Source organism: Myripristis murdjan, chromosome 24, assembly GCF_902150065.1.
Source record: "Myripristis murdjan chromosome 24, fMyrMur1.1, whole genome shotgun sequence".
Lineage (NCBI taxonomy): Eukaryota > Metazoa > Chordata > Actinopteri > Holocentriformes > Holocentridae > Myripristis > Myripristis murdjan.
In genome coordinates, this window is record NC_044003.1 from 11,895,657 (window position 1) to 11,915,232 (window position 19,576).

Genomic DNA, 19,576 nt, shown 5'->3' on the forward strand with positions numbered 1-19,576 from the left:
AAATCGCCGAGACATCCGGAGGGGGGGAAAGGGCGAGTACTATGCACCGTTGTCGCTGTCTCACATCGGACACCGAAGTAACCTCAGCCGGGGAGAGGCGCTCGTAACGATACCCGCCCCTCCGAAGTGACGCGACCTCCTGGATAGTTTTAGTCCACCCGGGGGTAGCGAGCTGCAGGGATGTTTGCTGCCGTGGAGCATGGCCCGGTCATCTGCAGCGACTCCAACATCCTCTGCCTGTCGTGGAAGGGCCGGGTGCCCAAGAGCGAGAAGGAGAAGCCGGTGTGCAGGAAGCGCTACTACGAGGAAGGCTGGCTCGCCACCGGGAACGGCAGAGGGGTGGTCGGGGTCACGTTCACGTCTAGCCATTGCAGGAGGGACCGGACAACCCCGCAGAGAATAAACTTCAACCTCAGAGGACACAACAGTGAGGTGAGTGAAGTGTTAGATAAGTACAAATCATATTTTGCACTAAAAACTTTTCATTTGCCCCTTGGTTAGGTTAGGTGCGGAGAAGCAACTTTGGAGCTGTAGGGCTGTGCTGTTTATGAACAAAATCAAATCTCTGACCTAATACCGCTATATAATTGATATTGTGATGATATAGGAATGACAATTGGTGCTTTCATAAGACATTAAGATGCAAGAGATTTTGAGAAATAATCATTAGTAGTGTAGATATGATGAAATATCAAAACAGTCACATCAGTCTAACAGCGTCAGAAAATTGCATTTTAGACATGCATCTTTTGTGATATTTGTACTGTTTGGTTAGATGTTAAAACTGCATTTTGTTGTAGCCTACTCTGTATGATAACACAGGCTTTAAAACCAAGCAAAGGCAACACTTCTATCATCTTGCCATATCACAGTATTATGATATCTAGCCTCATATCACAGAATTGATGTAATGTCATTATATTGGCCATCACTTGGAGTGATTTGCTCAAGGACACGAGTGTTTGCCAACAAGCGGTTGAATCAGGGTAGTTCAGGGCAAACAAGGTCCCTACCCACTTGGTCTCCCTGCTGCTCCCTAATCCCAACACTGCAGCACTGTTCCCTGGCATTATACCTATCTCATGCCGCTGTAATACCCTCAAAGTTTCCACAAGTGCACTCAGCCCGCATCCATTATATTTGTTATTGGAAGGATCAGCTGAGTAATGTCCGGACTTATTCCCCATCATGTGTGTGAATGTTCCCATCAGCATTTAGTGCTGCTGGCAGGAGTGGAGATTGCACATATACTGTGTTTTCTCTTTTAGTGAGTGTAACTGTTGGTCAGATGGAGCAAGGTGCTGTGTCAGCATCCCATAAGCCAGCTGACTGGAGAGTGGATGGATCCCTGCAGAGGGTGACTGAAGCGCAGCAGAAATGTCATTTAACTCTGCCCACTTGAATATGATCCAAGTACTGATTTTGCCCTTTTGTTGTTTTCATATATGCAGTGATGTGATGGAGGTTAAACCCGCCTAAATCCAGTTGGCCCTCCTTTTTTTATTTGCAAAATAGGGTTTGACTGCCTTTTAAGGCTGATTAAAATCATACAAATTTCTAATCCATTTTAAAACTACCAGTGTCAGGCTTTTTTGTAGAACAACAAAACAGTTAATACTATTCTGAAGAGGTTTTTTGTGTGTTTGCCTTGTGGTGAGCTCTCAACAGAGTTGCCAATTTATGCAACTTTGTATTTCTCACATTTTCACTGGCTACAGTGTCTTTGACTTGACTTTCCTAAGTTTTGCTGTGTGAGTGACAACTGTTTAACTATTTCGCCTAATTGGAAAGTTTTTCTTTCACATTTAATTCAGATGAAATTTGATTAGAGTACACCCTTTCTCCAGTGCCCTCTGCCCTCATTCTAGCATCACCAGTAATGAAACTGGTAATGTCATTTCCACTTCCCACTCTAGATCTGATGTAAAGCAATAAATAAATGCTTTGGGAAATGTGAAATCCATCATTTGTCTGCCCTGTGCATAATTTGGTGTCTCTGACAGTGAGGGAAATTACACCGCCTAATGAATTCTGTCAGGTTATGATGGATCTGCTCACTCACACACATCACTTTCTGCCCAATTTTGATGAGTGGAGGAGAGGATGTTTGTGTACAGTCCATCCAGCAGACACCTCAGCCTCTCTGACTGGCTGATGAAGTGGAAAGAGAGCCACAAAAGCTTGATATGAAGTCTCTCAAGCTTGACCAAATTTAAAAGGGTGTTTTTTTTAGTTGAGGCTAATACCTGAGTTCTTCCCTTGTGCTACTTTGAACACCACCATTATCATATTGTTTGAATTTTTTGGGAAGAGGTATGTGAAAACATTTGGCCAACTGTTCTTTGACTTCAAAAGCTGCTCACTCAGCAGTATATGCATAGGCGTCACCTGACAGTCCGGTCCTTGAAACAGCAGCGCTGCTGTTGAACTCTGTCATTGAAGGTGACGAGTGTCCTTTAAGGCAAATTAGCCCAACTCATGAAAGAGCACACCAAAACGCAACATGAGCTCATCCTGTGGAAGTCAAGACCTGGCAAGGTCAGTATTCCTAACAGCCTTCTTAACTTTGACCATTATTCCTGTTGATGTATAGACCTGAGCACCCTGTGATCTTTTTTTAATGTGGGGGATGTCTGAATGGGTGTGTTTTTTGGAGTCAGGCCAATATCAGCGACGTAGAAAAGGAGAGATCTTAAGCCGGCAGGCTTATGTTAAGAATAGGACAGACAGGGTGGAGGCACCAGTGTTGTGTAGCATGACATTACCACTGCCAGTGTTAAGGGTTTGATTTGAACACATTAGGCCACCCATGTTCAAAATACACATGTTCATGGCCCTTTCAGTCATTTTTAGATAAAAGCCTCTACTATCCGTAGGACTCAGGCTGGGCATCTGAATGACATCTAATGCAGATAATGACAAGGTTTTCCAAAGCTTGTTGTATATCGCTGATGAAGGTTTGTCTGCCTCCTCGTGTCTATTTCCCCTTCAGCTGTGTTGAGAGATAATAACAAGGTAACAGCTTCAAAGGGAGCAAAGTGTGTTTGTGTCTGTAGGTGTCATTCTCATTTAAACGGTTTTGTCTTCCTTAGCAATAGTGAGGAGCACTGCTTCTCTCCTCTGCCATACAGTGTGAACACACACACAGATATGTATGTAACAATACTACTTAGAGGTTTAAAGCAGTAGTATTCAGGAATAAAGAAAATCTAAACGCTCAAACTACAACTGCACATTAAACTAGTGTATTGAAAAAATAATACTAACCAGATTTCATAATCCTCCCTCCCCAAAATTAAGGTGTACAGTACACCATCTACAAATAGCATTTTTACTCTTGTACTTACTGAAATCAGAAATTTGAGAAATATTTTATTTGGTGGACATTTCGTCCATGTGCCCAACCCACGGTTTAGGTGAGAGAGCTTGAAAGGTGTGAGCAGGGAATAGTCTGAAAGAGGTTAAAGAACAAGCAGGTGGATTATATGAGGAGGAGGTGAAGAGTGACTTATGATGGCAGATGAGGTGAGAGGAGGAGAGATTAAGTGATGAGACAATGCAGAAAAAACAATATTAAGACACTACAGGTACAGGGTATACTTCGTGGTGGAGAGATGTACATGGTTTGAGAAGCTGTTATTCTAGTATGGGTCGTTTAAAGTAAATTTCATAGTTTAATCTACAAAGAGGTGGAAAAAATATATTGCCTGAGTGCACTGGGAGATCTTGATTGGAGAGTTATAGGTGAATGAAAAAGACTGATAACGCTACTGTGAGGTGAAATGAGGGGAACCTGTCTGGAACCGAGCATTTGTCAGATTAAAAAAAAGACATGGCTGTATCTGCCTCTCTGTGGAGTAATTTGCATTTTATACTTTTTTATTTTTTATTGAGCTCAGTGGCTCAACTGCTGTGCTTGCATAAGGTCATGTCAGTATGTTGTGATGATATCCCATATCCACTTAACAAAGTAAATGCACATGAGTACATTTTAGATATCTCTGAAGAATGTCATTGTGGTGTGTTTGAGCATATTTATTGCGATTGCACTCTTGTGACCCCTGATTGTATCACATTTCTAATTATATTGTATTAGATGTGTCTTATGTGAAAATGAGTGTTTTTACTGAGGTTCCATAATTCAAATCATTGATTGATGGCCGCTCTGAGTCTTACTTGTCTAATCCTCATTGTTTTAAAGTGATAGCTTGCAATCTTACCCATTTTGTGGTATTTACTACTCTTTACAAATGTAATATGTCCTTGTTACCTGCTGTGAGAGTGAATGCTTCGCCTGGAAGTGATAAATGGTGGAACTATGTTTCGGTATCACTACGCAACAGCTCCCTTCAGCACTGTATGTTTGTTAACCCACCTGGTAGATGAAGCTGTTGTGTAGTGATACCGAAACAAAGCAGTTCCAGCAGTTAGCAAGCAAGATGGCTGGGAAAGCGCATTGATGATGAATTTCAAACAAAAGTGTGTTGTTATGCATCCTTCAAATCGTTTTTTTCAGATTTGGGTCACTGCTCAAGCTCATGTTTTCCAGGCCAGATCACTTGCATTCATTTTACCCTTCCATGGGTAAGAACCAGAACAATCACTTTGACATGATTGATTTGCTGTCCTCTGTTTTTAAATTATTGCAAAATTTAACTCAAACTAAATACATCTAAGGCAAATAATGGTATGAGTGATGTGATTGATGGGATTCTTTGTTTTGCTTAATGTAAGAGATGGGAGTACTTAACATGGCTGCATACCTTGGCCACATCATACATGAGCAGTGTCGCACATTTCAATATGTCATCCACATAAGAATAATTTTTAGACCAAAAATAAATTGCCTAGACAGGCAGAAAACATCTGTTGGAATGAAAATTGATTTTGAATGGGTTGATACTATTTTTATATTTCTTGAACAAAGCTGCTGACCTTCAGCAGTGGGCGTGTCAGCAGCGCAGCCCTGAAATAAAGATGAAAATAGATAAAAACAATCAGTACTCCGCTTGCCTATGGGACTGTGTGTCTGATGCAGAAGCATCAGAACTCAGGAACTCAGATAAAAAAAAAAATCAACCCCTCTTAAGACAATACAGGGCTTTTTTTTTAGTGTGTTCAGAAGCCTGGCAGTGTGCAACTGGTCGCCAGAAGTCCCATTTATTCTCTACAAGCTGAAAGTCTGAGACAAGCTTGACAGTGACTGCCAGTTTGTTGACAAGGAAAAGTTGGCCACAGCTCCATTTTGGGGCAAATTGTCTGTCAGTGACCTGTCATCTGTCAGCAGTCCTGTATGTCTCAGGCCAGGATCACTCTTTGTATGTTTTACTCTCAGAAGTCCATTAGTTTCCAACAAATACGTCCACAGCATTAGTCCATTGCCAGTATATTGTGATTTGATGAAGGTATCACAGGTGTTTTCTGTTTTTTATATTTTAATATATGTGTTAACCAAAACACGTGATGTTTTGCCCCATTTCTTGTTTCTGTGATGAGAAATTATCAGAAATGCAACAAAAAATTGTGTTGAAACGCCTAATGAATTTCCTCATAGTAGGTTTGGACCATGGGATTCTTGTGTGCAATTTTGCACACAATATCTAGGAAAACAAATGCCTTACAAATAAAGTGGTATCCTGACATTACCTATGCAACATAATTTGCTCTCTAGCATGTAATGCTTACTGCAAGTATTAGCTGCAAGCCGTCAGAATGCACAGTTCAGCTCCTGTTTCTCTAGCGCTGTGTGAGAAAGTAGAACATTAAGTGACAGTCTCAAGGGGAGACATTTTTACTTTTGCAGCTAAAAATATGCAGCATGATAAAGCCCTCAGCAGAATGTCATTGTGTGTGTGTGTGTGTGTGTGTGTGTGTGTGTATGAATTGTTGAGACTGCACTGGCCTTCTTAGGTGGACAAGGTGTTCTGCTTGAGACGCTCGTGCAGACGTACTGGTGCAACAGATGTGCAGCCGTGTTATTTGAACACACACACTTCCCTGTCATTCCCATGGCCCTCAAGGCTACTTGAGTTCCACCTGTTGGGTTTCCTTTGTGTCCAGACCTGGGCTCTTTGTTAATGCAGAGGGCAACACAGTGTGGGCCCTAATCCAGCAGAAATTAGTTTCTTTACCACTCCACCATGTAGACTGAACACACACTCAACACCTTCTTTTTGTCATTGTGGCCTAAATACTGATCTGCTGTCACCATTTATTCCTCTCTGCACCTCACTTTTTGCTGTTTTCCAGATGTGCCGTGTGACGTTTCCATGCGTTAAAAGTTGTTTCCTGGCAAAGTCTCATAAATAAATCAGCTTCTATCTCCAGTTGAGAGGCTGTGCAGGGGCGAGCACTGATCTGAGACCTGCACAGGCCTGTTAAATGGGCAGGGAGGAGAAGGAGGAGGAGGAAGAAGTTACTGGCATGACTTTTGCGGTACACTGCAACTGGCTCATCTGTTTAGTCTTAATGGGGACTATAATGGATTGCCAGATGAACTGAGTGCATCACCATTTGTCCTGCAGCATAACCTGATGAAGTGTATAGTTATTTTCTGCTTTTAACAGGCTCTGTCGTATTTCAGACTCAGAGTTTCCGGTGTTACTCTCCCGAACCCCCGCCACCTGGTCATGATACGTGGAATAATCAGTTGTTTCTTAGTCTGGACTACATCTCTCCATCCTCTTCCTTTTTCTGTCAAGACCTCCTCCCCTGTACTTGTCTCTACATCAGCTTTCCTCATGCCACCTCATCCTTTTTTTATTGCTTCCACGTTCCAGGCCTCCTTTCCTTCTATAAAAGTCGTCCCATCTCTCCTCTTGACCGCACAAGCCCATCTCAGGAAGGAAGAGTACGTGACCCTGCACTGCACTAGAATGGCCTCGGCAAATTTACTTTGTAGCAACAGCTTTAGTGAGCTAATCCATCCCTGGAGAGGACGCGTTGCATAACACGCACGCTTGTCTCCTTCCTCAGACGCAGGTGTATTTGTGTGTTTACTGCAAAGTTTCTCCAAGAGGGGAAGGTTCGTCAGTATAGAACGTGTAGCTGTGTTTTTTTTTGTTTTGTTTTTTTTTCAAAGGAGCCAGCTGGTTGCCAAAAGCCAGACAGAATTGTCTCGATGCTTGGTTTTACGTAGTTGTAGTGCTTGGCCAGTGTAGGATAAAAGATTTTTGCTTCTCATCCCATCTTCTCATTGTGAAAGCAAAAAAGAAAATCCTGTGCTCCACACTGCTTGTGTATATGTTTGTGACAGTGTGCTCTGAACATTATTTTGATACCGTTTAGGTGTCAGAGATGCACAAAATTGCCCGACACTCAAAGGTAAGATGAACATGACATGGGTTGCATTCAGTAACCCATGACAGGCCATGCTACATTGAAATTAGTTCCTCTGTGATTCCTCTAAATATAGATACAGACCATTCATTCAAAATAAATTACAGCCATGCTACAGTATACTTTAAATAAGTCTGTTTTCCCTTTTTGTCTCTCATTAAAGATGAAAATGTAACTTTAAATTTCACATCTGGCCAGGTATTATTATTAAAGCAACAATGGATCTTGGTGCACTCTCCTAAAAACTTGTTGTGCTATAATAGCACTTTGATCTATTGGCTCTTCTCTAAGTAAAGGAGCAGACTAATCTGAAAAAACATAATCCAGGCAACTCTGACTTGATCTTTGAAGAGCTGCTTTACACTTGCATCGTGGAACAGACTTTATGTCAACTTGTTAACAAACTTATTCAGCGAACTTGGTTATCTGTGTGCAGTATGAAGAATGGGGCTCTGATGGTTTGAGATAATACTGATATTTATCACAGGAAATATTGATATAGAGAATAGTATTATATAACATTAGCATCTAGACTATCAGTTGATGCATATCTCTGTAAGGAAAAAAAACGTTAAATTTAACCCAGGAAACCAGACAATAAGCTATTATGTGATGGTAGATTTAACAAAATAAAAGCGCCGCAGGCTGTACACAGTGCTCATAATTTCAGCAGGGCTAGTAGAAAATTCTAGCTGCTAGTCCAGTTGGCTAGCACTCGGTGTACACCGTTTATCTGTGTTGCTGTCCTCCCCATGGCAGGACATCACGCTCTATAACGACCCGTGTCTCTGCTATTATCAGATAATTGATATTGTTCTATTACGTGCTCCAACCCTTCGTAAACAAATCAGACTCTGTACCTCCTGTGAAGGTCCCGTCTCGCTGCCCCTTCTATCCGGCTGCAAATCACACTCACCTCCCCCACCCACCCTTTGCCCCCTCTGGCCTCTTTGCTTTGGTCTCAGCACAGCACAGCGCTTTTCTCTAATTGAGTTTTGTGTCTGATTTAATATCACGTCAGACGCTGAATCAGTGGAGGTACAGGGCTTTGCGGAGGAAAGGAGGCGTGTTTCATTCTCTGTGCATCTGATTTTTTTTTTTTTTTGTTGTTGGCCAGCTGTTCTTGACTTTGCAATGAGTTCTCAGCTCATTCTGGAGGTTGGTTAAGGCATGTTCACCAGAGATTTATTGACAGGTTGCAGAGAGAAGCCAGTTAACGGTGAGATTGTCTTTCACGGGTGATCATTCACTTTGCAATGACTTAGGATGTCGATGCTTATTGTTTGTATTTACAGCAAGCGCCTAGTTTCCAGGTGTGCGATTTTTAGTGTAATTTAGGCATTTGCATGCATAGTTGACATTAAAAAAACACAAGGGGGTGGAAAAACATAAAACAAAACCTCAGCTACACTTTTGATTCGCTGAGTTTGTATTGTCCCAATCAAACCTGCTGATTCTTCACTTCCTCTTAACCCCTCTTCCCCACGTCAGGGATCGGTGCTGCCACGGACCCGTGCGATCACGACAGCACCCCTGCGCTGCGCTGTCACCGTGTCCTCTCACTTCTGCTGACTCTAGTGTAACCCAGAGCTGTCCCTTGATTTGATTTTGTCCTCTCTGTGAAGTTGCTAGGGTCAGTGCTCAGTCCCCAAGTCCCAGGCAGGGGCCAGGGCTACACTGACAGTAGCAACTCTCTACAGGCCTGAGGACTGTGCCAACTTTCCAAGTAAAAGTCATTTTGTCAGTGGCCGTGCATTGGCCAAAGGGCAGTGTTAAACAAGAACCTGGAGCATTTTCATTTTCTTACTAGGAATGAGTTTGGAAGGATTAGGGTTAGACAGTGAATATATGTTTGTACCTGCAATCGCATGGCCACAGGCTTCTACATGTACCTATATGCATACATCTTCCCACATCTTCACGCAAGCCTTGCACAAGTCTTTATTTTCATTATAAATGTAAGACTATATTATACTTCATTTTGAAGTAGCTGCCCTTTGAATGATGTTCATTGTGAAGTACATGAGCAGGTTCTAAAACTAACACCCTCCAGGCGCCAAATACAGACAAAAACTGTCTTTGTCCTGTAAATAAATTCCAACTAACTAATATTCAAATTGCATTGAAAGGCCAATCTTTTTGAATTCTGTTGTGGCTCTATTGTATTTAGGCACCCATTTCCACACAGAAAAAAATCAGAGAAACTGGATTCTTTTCAGGTAGAGCAAAGGTTTCCCACCGTGTGTGTGTGTGTGTGTGTGTGTGTGTGTGTGTGTGTGTGTGTGTTTGTGTGTGTGCGTGCATCTGCACATGCACCTCCTTTGGCAGTGATCCACCCAGCCCCTTGGTGTCCTGTGGCTTCCCGTTCTTATCCCGTCTGTCTCCATGTGACGTCTGATCTCCTAAATCGCTGCGTCACAGTGAGGCGCTCAGCTGTCCCCCCTCGCGGGATGCCTGACCAGCTCATGTTAATCCCCACATTGGGCTAAATTTACACACACACACACACACACACACACACACACACACACACGTACACAAACCACACACACAGATTATTCTCACCTCTATGGGAGTGTGCATACTTGCAGACTGAAGGGAGAGTACAGTTTGTGTAAACCCCCTATTAATATTTTTTTCTCTCTTCCTGTGGCCCATTTTGTAACATTCCTCTTAGTGTATGTACAGTGTATGAGAGCCAATAGAACTGTACTGTCTAGAGCTCTTGTCTAATCTAAAGCCTCATGTCTACGCTGGCTGGAGCTGAATTAAGTCGCATAATACCATCCGGAAAATCCATTTTACTGAAAAGAGGTTGCAGACAGTGCACTGGTGGAGTGAAAACATGGATTTGTATGCCCCCTGTGAGATCCTCCTGCATGGTAATTTGTTACTTTTGACAATACTACTGCCAAAGCTTCTCGGCTTTGGGCCCAGGCCACGCTGTGTGACTGTGTGTACACTACTGCCATCAGGTGACTGCTGTAGCTGAATGATAGATGGCAGGCTTTTTTCAATGGCCTGAGAATATGGTCAACTCAATCAGAATGACACCAATGAGACCTCAGCTGCAGATCTGCAACAGGCCAGGCCATATTGTGTCAGCTCCCCTGCGGCCTACCAGCTGAGACAGGCCTAGAGAGCTACATTAGGATTAATGCCACTGGGAATGGAAGTGAAAACATGGTAAATCTAGCTCACAGGACACCTTATTGCACACACTGAAGGCCGAGGGCTGAGGGCACAGGGCCAGCAGAATGATGAACACTGTTGTGGATGCTCACCTTTTGTGCCCTGTGCGAACAAAAACGCATCCCGAGGTTGCCGTAGACTTGGTGATGAATCCCTTGTTAACATTGTGTTTGTGGGGTGTTTCTGGTACACCTGTAGAGATTGGTGTATGCATGTACTCACGTTGATAACAGACAGATTGCTTTCAGTCCACTTGAGATCTTTTACAGCAGACAAGGCAGTGATGAATATGGAATAATTTTGGACAGCCCTGATAGGTAACTGCTTAAGGAGTAATTTCAGCATTGTTAATGTAATGGAATTATTAGCAGAGTTGTTTTTTTTTTTTTTATCCTGGTTTGCACTTTTTTAGGACAACTCCAAATCTACAATGCAAAAAAACGCCAAGTGCACCACGAACCTTCGTTTTGGTAAATGGGCCCACCCATGCCAAAAAGTTTTTCATGCAATCATCATGCAATCACTAGCCATCCAAAGGCTTTGATTCCCAGACAGGCAAGGCAAAAATGAACACTGTTGTTGGTGTAGCCTAAGTGTTGTTACACTTAGGCTACACCTGTATCCACTGTGTTCACAAAGAACACCAAGAACCAGCATAAGGGCCCATTCAAATGGGAGCATTTTCTGCATTGTTTCCTATGGAAAGACTCAGATTCCACCTGCAGCACTGGCTGAGAAAATGGCTCACTTTTTCGTGAAATCTGAAAAAATTTAACTTGAGTGGATATGCTTTGCCCATCAAGCCCCAGGTCCTAGCCACATCTTCTGTTTGCTTGCAAAAAGAAGTCATTGCAACATGGATCATGGGATCTCAGGAAGAAAACGCTCCATAGTCTGAATTGGATCTAAAAGCAAATTCATGCTTCTTGTGGTCTGTCCAGTCTCTGTGGCATCCACAGCGATATAATTGTACAGCTGCACATGGAGGGTCCACAAATGCTCTCATCATGTGGTTCTGCACCTCTGTAATTTTATGACAATCAATGTCATGGAGGCCATGTTGCAATGATTGGCTGGGTCTTACCTTGCTGGATGGATGGAAGTGAATAATGCTGCATCACTATGGAAACAACACAGACTCTGCTCTCTCAAGCCACTTTGACCACAAGAAGCAGGAATAGACTGATGTCCACAGAGGCCATGCTCACTATCCATGCTGTAAACCCCGCAAACCCTGAATATAAGCATGAACTGGCTTCAACACTCTTGATGGCACAGTAACCAACATATCATATCAATGAGCTAAATTACTGCTAAAAACTACCCTTACTGTAGCAAAGCACTCCTCATTAAGTGTTGCACATTACAAGTCATGTCTAAATAGTAGCAAGCCAGATGAACTGGCAAAGTAGACAGCTGGGCGAGACTTGCTGTTTACTTAGATTTTTCCAAAGTTTTTCATAAGGTTTTCTCACCCACCACTCCCCAACCCATCTCTGTGGTGGGTTGGTAGGGGTTAGGGAAAGAAAGCAAGACTTGCTAGCTAATCCAACTCTCGACGACTGATCTGTTGGGCGTGTAAGCTCAGCTAAAACCTGCCTTGTGTGTATACAAGCGTGTATAGCCCACGTGCTGCTCCCAGGAGACAAGAGCTGCTCCCTGCTGAGGATTATTCCTCTGGGAATAGGCTGAGTCACGCTACAGAAAACCAGAGACAGATTCTGGGCATATATAGCAATTGTACTGGGTACATAAAACAAAAGGTTTGAGAATTTATGTACATATATATATGTATATGTATGTAAGCCTAGAAGAATTTAGGAGAATCTCACCTGATAATTGTAAGTGAAATATTGTGGGTCAAACCAGGACAAATCAAGAGTGAGAGAAAATAAAGTAATTAAAGCTGCAGATTGCACCATGAGACAGCAAAAGACAGAAAGAGAGCACAGTGAGTTCTATTTTGAGAAAAACTGACAAAGACAGAGGCACGCATAAGTTTCACCCCTGCTGCTCTCTAGCACTGAGCAGCACCCTCGGCCTAGGCTGCAACCCGTGCCTAAGGTTTATGATGAACCATCTCTTTATCCACTGACCTCAGGGCAAACACCGAGACCCATACATCTATGAGTCACTGCTGTCAGAAGCTGTATCCATTTTATGTCAGAGCTTTAAACCACAGTATATTCACTCTTTTTTTGTTTCTATATCACTGTCCTGTTTCTCCCTTCAGTTCCTGCCTCTGTCTTTTGTGTGCATGTTCCTCCTGCCATCATACCCTCTTGGTAGTTTAGGTTTACTTGATTTTCAAGTGTCCACATACTTGTAATAGAACAGAAAACAAAGAAAAATGTATTACTGAAATGGTGGTAATGCATAAATGGCTGGCAGTTACACTGCAATTTGCAAATAATTTTCTCTACATAAATACACATAAATACTCAAACATCTCTTACTCACTCTTATTGAGAAGTGATGGGAATTTGTGTGTACTCCAGATCAAGTAGCCAATCATCTTCCACTCCCTCAGCATCCTGCCAGGCCTCATCAAGCTGATTTTTTTTTTTTTTTGGTACAGATGCTCCACTTGTTTACAGCACCAAGCTACAAGCAGGGAGAAACACTCAGGAGTTTGTACGTTTGAAGAAACTGTGACTTAAGTGTGTTGAAAGCAGACAACACACTGAAGAGAGATGGAATAATTGAACCTCATTATATCCGACATTCAGGATATTAGCGGCTCCTTTGCGGCTCATTCAAAATGAGGCTAACCCACTTTTTGATTTACTTTCATCCGGTCTGGTTCTAAATTTAGCTTACTGAAATGTGAGCATTAGAGCACTTAGGTTTTACACTCTACACTCACGGCATTTAGCTGATGCTCTCATCTGGAGTGACTTTCGATGAGTGAGCGGGGCAGCCACGATTCAGTGTCTCGCTCAAGGTGACAGGATGGTCACAGTGATTGCAAGGCCACTATGGTGTAAATTTTTTTGAGTGCCATGCAACACTTAGGGCAACTTGGAATTAGCATTTCCTTATCTTTCTGATATATTTGTACTCATTTCATCAGAAACGTCAGAGGTTCAGCGTTGTAAAGGACCGCACCAGTGATTTTGTGTATCTACAAGATGTTTGTGTTAATCTTTTCCCAAAGCAAGAAGTGGTATTTTAGAAAGCTGATATTATTTTCATACCATTTATCCAGCCATTGGTCTCTTTTCATTCCACTGTAATATGAAAATGAACTTTTTGAGGCTTAAAACTTTCTTCACACCAATATTCTATCACTGTCATCCACATTAACTTTCCTAAAAGCAGTAGCATGATTTGATATGAGGAGGAGTGAAATGGCCACTCCGGGGAAACGTTTGCAGATCTGTGTTTTATGAATGTTGATGGCTAGTAACAGTACATTATAAGATGAGTGTATCACATTTGAAAATCAAAGGATTTTGATTATGTGTTAATCCTTGACATGTAAAATGTGGGTAAATTGCACTAAAAGGCCCAAACATTCACAATCACTGGTATTTTACTTTAAAACTTCAGCAAGGTTTTTATTTTGCCTGTGATGACACAGGACTGTCTCTCTGTCCAAATTTTGTATGTTTTTATTTTTTTCTTAATTTTTGTGTTTGTTTGTGCTTAAGGTGGTCCTGGTGCGATGGAATGAGCCCTTCCAGAAGTTGGCCACCTGCGATACAGACGGAGGGATCTTTGTTTGGATCCAGTATGAGGGCCGCTGGTCTGTGGAGCTGGTCAATGACCGTGGTGCTCAGGTAACAGTTGTTTTTCACACTGACATTTAGGACGTGGAAAGCAAACAAAGATGTAGGAATAATCATCTTCATCTTAATCTTCATGAAAATAGCTTAAAGTCAAACAGTACAGATTAGACAACAAAAGAAAACAGGCCACAAAAACAGCAAAAATTGAAGCAAAAGACATTAAGTGACTTGAGGACCTCTGTGTGGGTCTGTTAGTGCTTCTGTGACTGTATTTACATTCTTATGGAATATCACAGAAATTAACAACATGACAGGGTTTGCAGACTCTTTGCATTATCATAGCACAAATGGAGAGTTTTGTTTTGTTTTGTTTTTTCCATTGCACCTGAAACACTTAAGCATTGCTGCCTAATGTCTCTGGGTCCATTTTTGTTGGTGTTGTTTGGTTATTTATTTATTTATTTATTTATTTATTTCTTTCTTTCTTTCTTTCTTTCTTTCTTTCTGTGGGTTACTGGCAAAACATACATAGTCCTGCAGAAATATTTCTAGCACAGCAACCATGGAATTTTAATGAAAGAAGAACTACCTGATACATCGATAGTAAACATTGAATTTCAGCGTTTGCCCTTCAGAGTCAAAGGCTTCTTTAGTCTCACCTTTTCGTGCCAACATGCAACAAAGAAATCTATCAAAGACAAAGCAGAGATAATAGTTTCTCCCCCAGCAGTGCTCCATAATTCACATCTTGACTGGAAAACCTTCACCATGTCCTACTTGTATACCCCAAAATAAGACAGGTTGAAGGAAAGTGGGGACACCAAAAAAAGAATAGACACAAAATGACCCTTGGGGTGCACTTAGCAGCAAAAGTGATGATATATAACAGAGAAGAGTATCTTCAGGTTGAATTTTCTTTAAAACCAGGTAGGAGTGTTGTGTCTTTCCTGCCAATCTGTTGTCTCTGCATCATTAGCCGACCTGTTTCTCCTCCTGTAGGTGAGCGACTTCACCTGGTCCCATGATGGCACCCAGGCTCTCATCTCCTACCGTGACGGCTTCGTCCTGGTGGGTTCAGTCAGCGGGCAGAGACACTGGTCCTCCGAGATCAACCTGGAAAGCCAGATTACCTGTGGCATCTGGACCCCTGATGACCAGCAGGTAACACACGCACGCACGCACACACACACACACACACACACACACACTATTTCCCACAAAAATTTGACAAGTACAAAGTTCCCCCTCAGCACTGTGCCAGCGTTTGAATGTTGATAAATGGAGAAGTTTTGGGGTTTTTCATTTGCCACTTTTATTATGCAGCCTTGTCATTCAAAACCCAGAAATTGCCCCCAAGGGAAGTTTGTTGTGAGTGACAGTCGGCACTCTCTGTCTTGAAATTGTGTCGAGGTTTTGTTTAGCTCGGTTTTCACTTTCATGCTGTGATATTGTCAGCTCAGGTTGGATTTCACAGCGCTTTCGGTCTCGGTGTGTTTGTCTGTCTCTTCTTGTTGCTTTTGTCCCTTTTTCTTGTCTATTTCCTTAAGTTGTTTTCTTTGCTGACGTGCCTTGTTCTTTGTATTTTCTTTGCTCGCTCTCTTGTCTTCTCCCTGTTTTCATGTCTCTCTCTTCCTGTCCTTCCTCCCCCTCATCTTTCTGTCTCTCTTCTCTCTCTCGCCTGTACACTCTCTGTCTGTCATTCCTCTGAACTGTCCCTCTCTAGGTGTTGTTTGGTACCGCAGATGGACAGGTGATAGTGATGGACTGCCACGGGCGCATGTTGGCTCACATTCTGCTGCATGAGTCGGATGGCATTGTCAGCATGTCCTGGAACTACCCCAGCTTCCTGGTGGAGGACAGCAGTGAGAGTGACACGGACTCCGACGACTACTCTCCACCAAAAGGTAACAATGCTCATGCCTCTGCACAGGCCTGCTGTTGCTCTACACGCACAACTCGGGAGCTATTTGGAGGAGCAAGCCAGTATATGAGAAAGGTTTATATCTTAACTGTCACCATTAACCTTTGGTGCTTTAACGTGTAACACATTTTGCTGGATTGGATCAAACTCTGGTATGTTTGTAAATCGTAAATGGACTACAAGTTTACCGACCACTCAAAGCACTTTACAAGGTTTGCCTCACAATCACCCATTCACACACACCGATGGTTACCATGCAAGGTGCCTAGCTGTCCGTCAGGAGCGGTAGGGGGTTCATTGTCTTGCTCAAGGACACTTTACACTCTCAGTGCAGGAGCCGGTGACTGAAGCAGGAGCCGCCCTACCTTGTCCTGGAAATTGCATGCAATACAACACTCCCTAACCATAATCATATCCTGGGAGGCAGTGCTGACTTAGATACGGGGTAAAAAAAAAAACAAAAAAAACACAGAGAATGCAAATAATTTTTGTTTCAAAGCTATGTTGCCACCCATTTGGTTTGTTTTCATTTGGTAGCATGAAACGCATCTGTTCTTAAACAAAATTGCAACAATTTTAATAACCTGAGGGCTGATTCATACCAAAACACAAGCGAACCAGGTCTTTTCCTCTTAAGTTTGCACACTTTCGTCAGCATGTCCTTTCCAAATCAACCTTTCTGATGATCTGGTTTTACAATCTTTAGCTCAGTGAGAGCCTGTGTGCTGATGTAGTGTCGGCTGTGTGCTCAATCCCCACACTGTACTTGATGCCAGATGCCATGTAAACCACAGCATGAGAAACTATAAGCTGCTGGTGAGCAGGAGGGCAATCCATAATAGGGTTAGCTGGCAAGGCGCTGTGCCTATGGGGAGCAGAGTGCCAGGGTGGAGTCATCCAGCTGTTCGTTCCTCAGTAGATCAGTGCCAATGAAAGCAGATGTGGGACCATATGCCTGCTTCACACTCCTTCCCTTCCCTCAATATTTTGCTGGTCCACTAATGCCTCCTCAGGCTCTTTGTCCAAGATGGCAAGAGGCAAGACTTACAACTGGGGTGGTGGCACCAGGTGGATGCAAAATTTATAGCTGGTAGATCTGTACAATATTATAATTAGTCTCTTTGGTCCTCGTAGAATTATCATAAACATTCAAGACTGAGGGGCAGATGTACATCTTTATGTAGACTGTGTGTGGTTCTGCTTTCAAGCCAGACATTGTACAGTAATATGCGCATCATAATAGCTACAGAGTGTAGAGTCAGTAATAGTAATTAACAAATTTACATATTATGAAAAAATAATATCTAAAAATACAAATCATGATTCTGACATGTACAGGCTTGCATTTAAAAACTACGAATCGGTCCATAAACACTCATTGACCTCAACTGTCTTCCTTCCTTGAACAGGGATGCTGGGTCAATGGCGACATTTCAGACATATGTCATCATGCATAATTCAAATATTCAAGATATCTGGCCTCATATTCATTGAAGTTTAAAGCTAGAAAGATAATCTTGTCACATTCAGTACATGCCATTTGTGGCATTGACATCACAGATCTCAAAAACGAATGCCAATCTGATTAGAGGAAGCAGGAAGGTAACCGTTGGACTGCTCTCCACCTCTCCGCGGTTTGGGAGATGGGGAGTGCAGGGGACTCTGAGGGGTAGTAAAACAAATGAGTGTGATCGAGCAGAAGGTGGGAGGGGGTGTATGGTGGAAGACGAAAACAGGGAGGTGAAGGAGGACCGCAGTGAAGGAGAGGACACCCGGCCAGGCGATGTGCCTGACATTGGGCTGACTTTGCCACAGGAGCCAGTCATTGCTGATTTGGAGCTTTGTGTGGAAGCAGAAGCCGAGCAGTGTTGTCTTAATAGAAACAGCTGTCACCGTGTGAGGACGGGTGTCACCAGACCCTTGATGTTCACTACATTTACTGTGCACCAAATTAAAAGAATGGTGGCACAACATGTTATAAATGGAAACATGCAGCTTTTTGCAAAGTCCCCAAACGACACCAGAGGTATGGACAGTAGCAGCACAGTGGAAAAATATCCTCAGTGGGAGTAATGAATCAACCCATTCTGAGTCTACGGTCCATGATGCTTTCTTTAACCAAGCCCTCTAGGACTGACCTGCAATAAGTAGACTTGCAAAGTCAAAGACATAGCCCAGGTCCATAAATGTGACACTGCAATGAATTGTGTGATATTGTAAAGGCTACTACAGACAGCAAGCGGAGCTGACGTGGACTTTCATTTCAGCTCCCATGTTAATGGACGTGCTTTTTCAGACTTGAATCCTGAAGCTTTTTAGTTTTTTTTTTTTTTTTTTTTTTTTTTTTTTTTTTTATAATCTGCCTGGAGTCTCCTTTTTTCAGCTGCGGAAAGACACACAAAAACTTGACAAAGCACCAGAAAACACACATTCATTGCGTTGTATCAACACTGTTGGTCATGTAGCCTTTTTAATAAAGTATTAGTAGTATTATAAAAGCAAATAATGTAATTACCTAAAATGATGTATAATGTTTGTCTATCGGCTTAGGCATCAAAACATAGCCCAACCAGTGACATTTCAGTCAGTCTGCTTCAAGACTATTAAAAAGCTGCTTGTATGAATATAGATTGGCAGAAATCTGCAGTGCAAACTTGTGATCATTAACGTAACGTAACACTGCCTGTGTGTTTCTGGCTTTAGTGTTAGCCTATGGGTATCTACCATCTAACATGTTGAGATTCCCATTGTGATGTACTATTTTTAAATTATTGTGAACCATATTTAAAGCTCTGTTCTGTAATATTGTTGTCTTGTCACAAAGCTAGACTGAGTCGATTTTCCATATTTGGCTGTCTTTGCTGTCAAAAAGAAAAAATGGTTTGCCCTCAAAAAGAAAAAAATAGCTTCCTGAACGTTTAAGTTCACATCATACTTTAAAAATCTGCATGCTCAGTGTCTGCACACAGGCAAAGGCACCTGCTGAAATGTTTGTACTTGTCTCCACTGCCCTGATTTAAAAAATAAATAAATAAATAAATAAATAAATAAAAATGACAATATAGTGTGAACTTCAAAGGTCTGGAAACTCATCTTTTCTTTTGGACTGCAAACTTTTCTTTTCTTCTGCAGCTTTTTTTTTTTTTTTTTTTTAATTTTAAAGCAGGGATGAGCACAGTGATTTCTCCTCTAGACTCTTAAGCAGTCTACACTGTCAACAGCCCTGCAAAATGATCAGAATGAATAACTGTGTAACGCTAACAGTGAGGCTGGCAGTGCTGCTAATGAGTCAGCTGTCCCCTGCAAATACATGGATGGCCTGTGTGTATCTGGTACACTGGGACTTGAGCAGTCTCACAAGGGAAGAGATGCATGTTGCTGGCTCGCCGCCTCC

The 19,576-nt window shown here is 42.3% G+C and overlaps 1 protein-coding gene across 2 annotated transcripts in view; it reads left to right on the forward strand.

The window, feature by feature from the left end:
* Positions 1 to 4: 4 nt before the first annotated feature.
* The window catches only part of tulp4a (TUB like protein 4a), a 31,380-nt gene continuing 11,808 nt past the window's right edge, over positions 5 to 19,576 (forward strand). For both annotated transcript variants that reach the window (XM_030046576.1, XM_030046577.1), the window contains exons 1-4: positions 5 to 432; positions 14,184 to 14,312; positions 15,261 to 15,422; positions 15,985 to 16,165. In XM_030046576.1, coding sequence (XP_029902436.1) covers positions 181 to 432; positions 14,184 to 14,312; positions 15,261 to 15,422; positions 15,985 to 16,165 — 724 coding nt within the window. In that variant the 5' untranslated portion in view covers positions 5 to 180. The remainder of the gene's footprint in view (positions 433 to 14,183; positions 14,313 to 15,260; positions 15,423 to 15,984; positions 16,166 to 19,576) is intronic.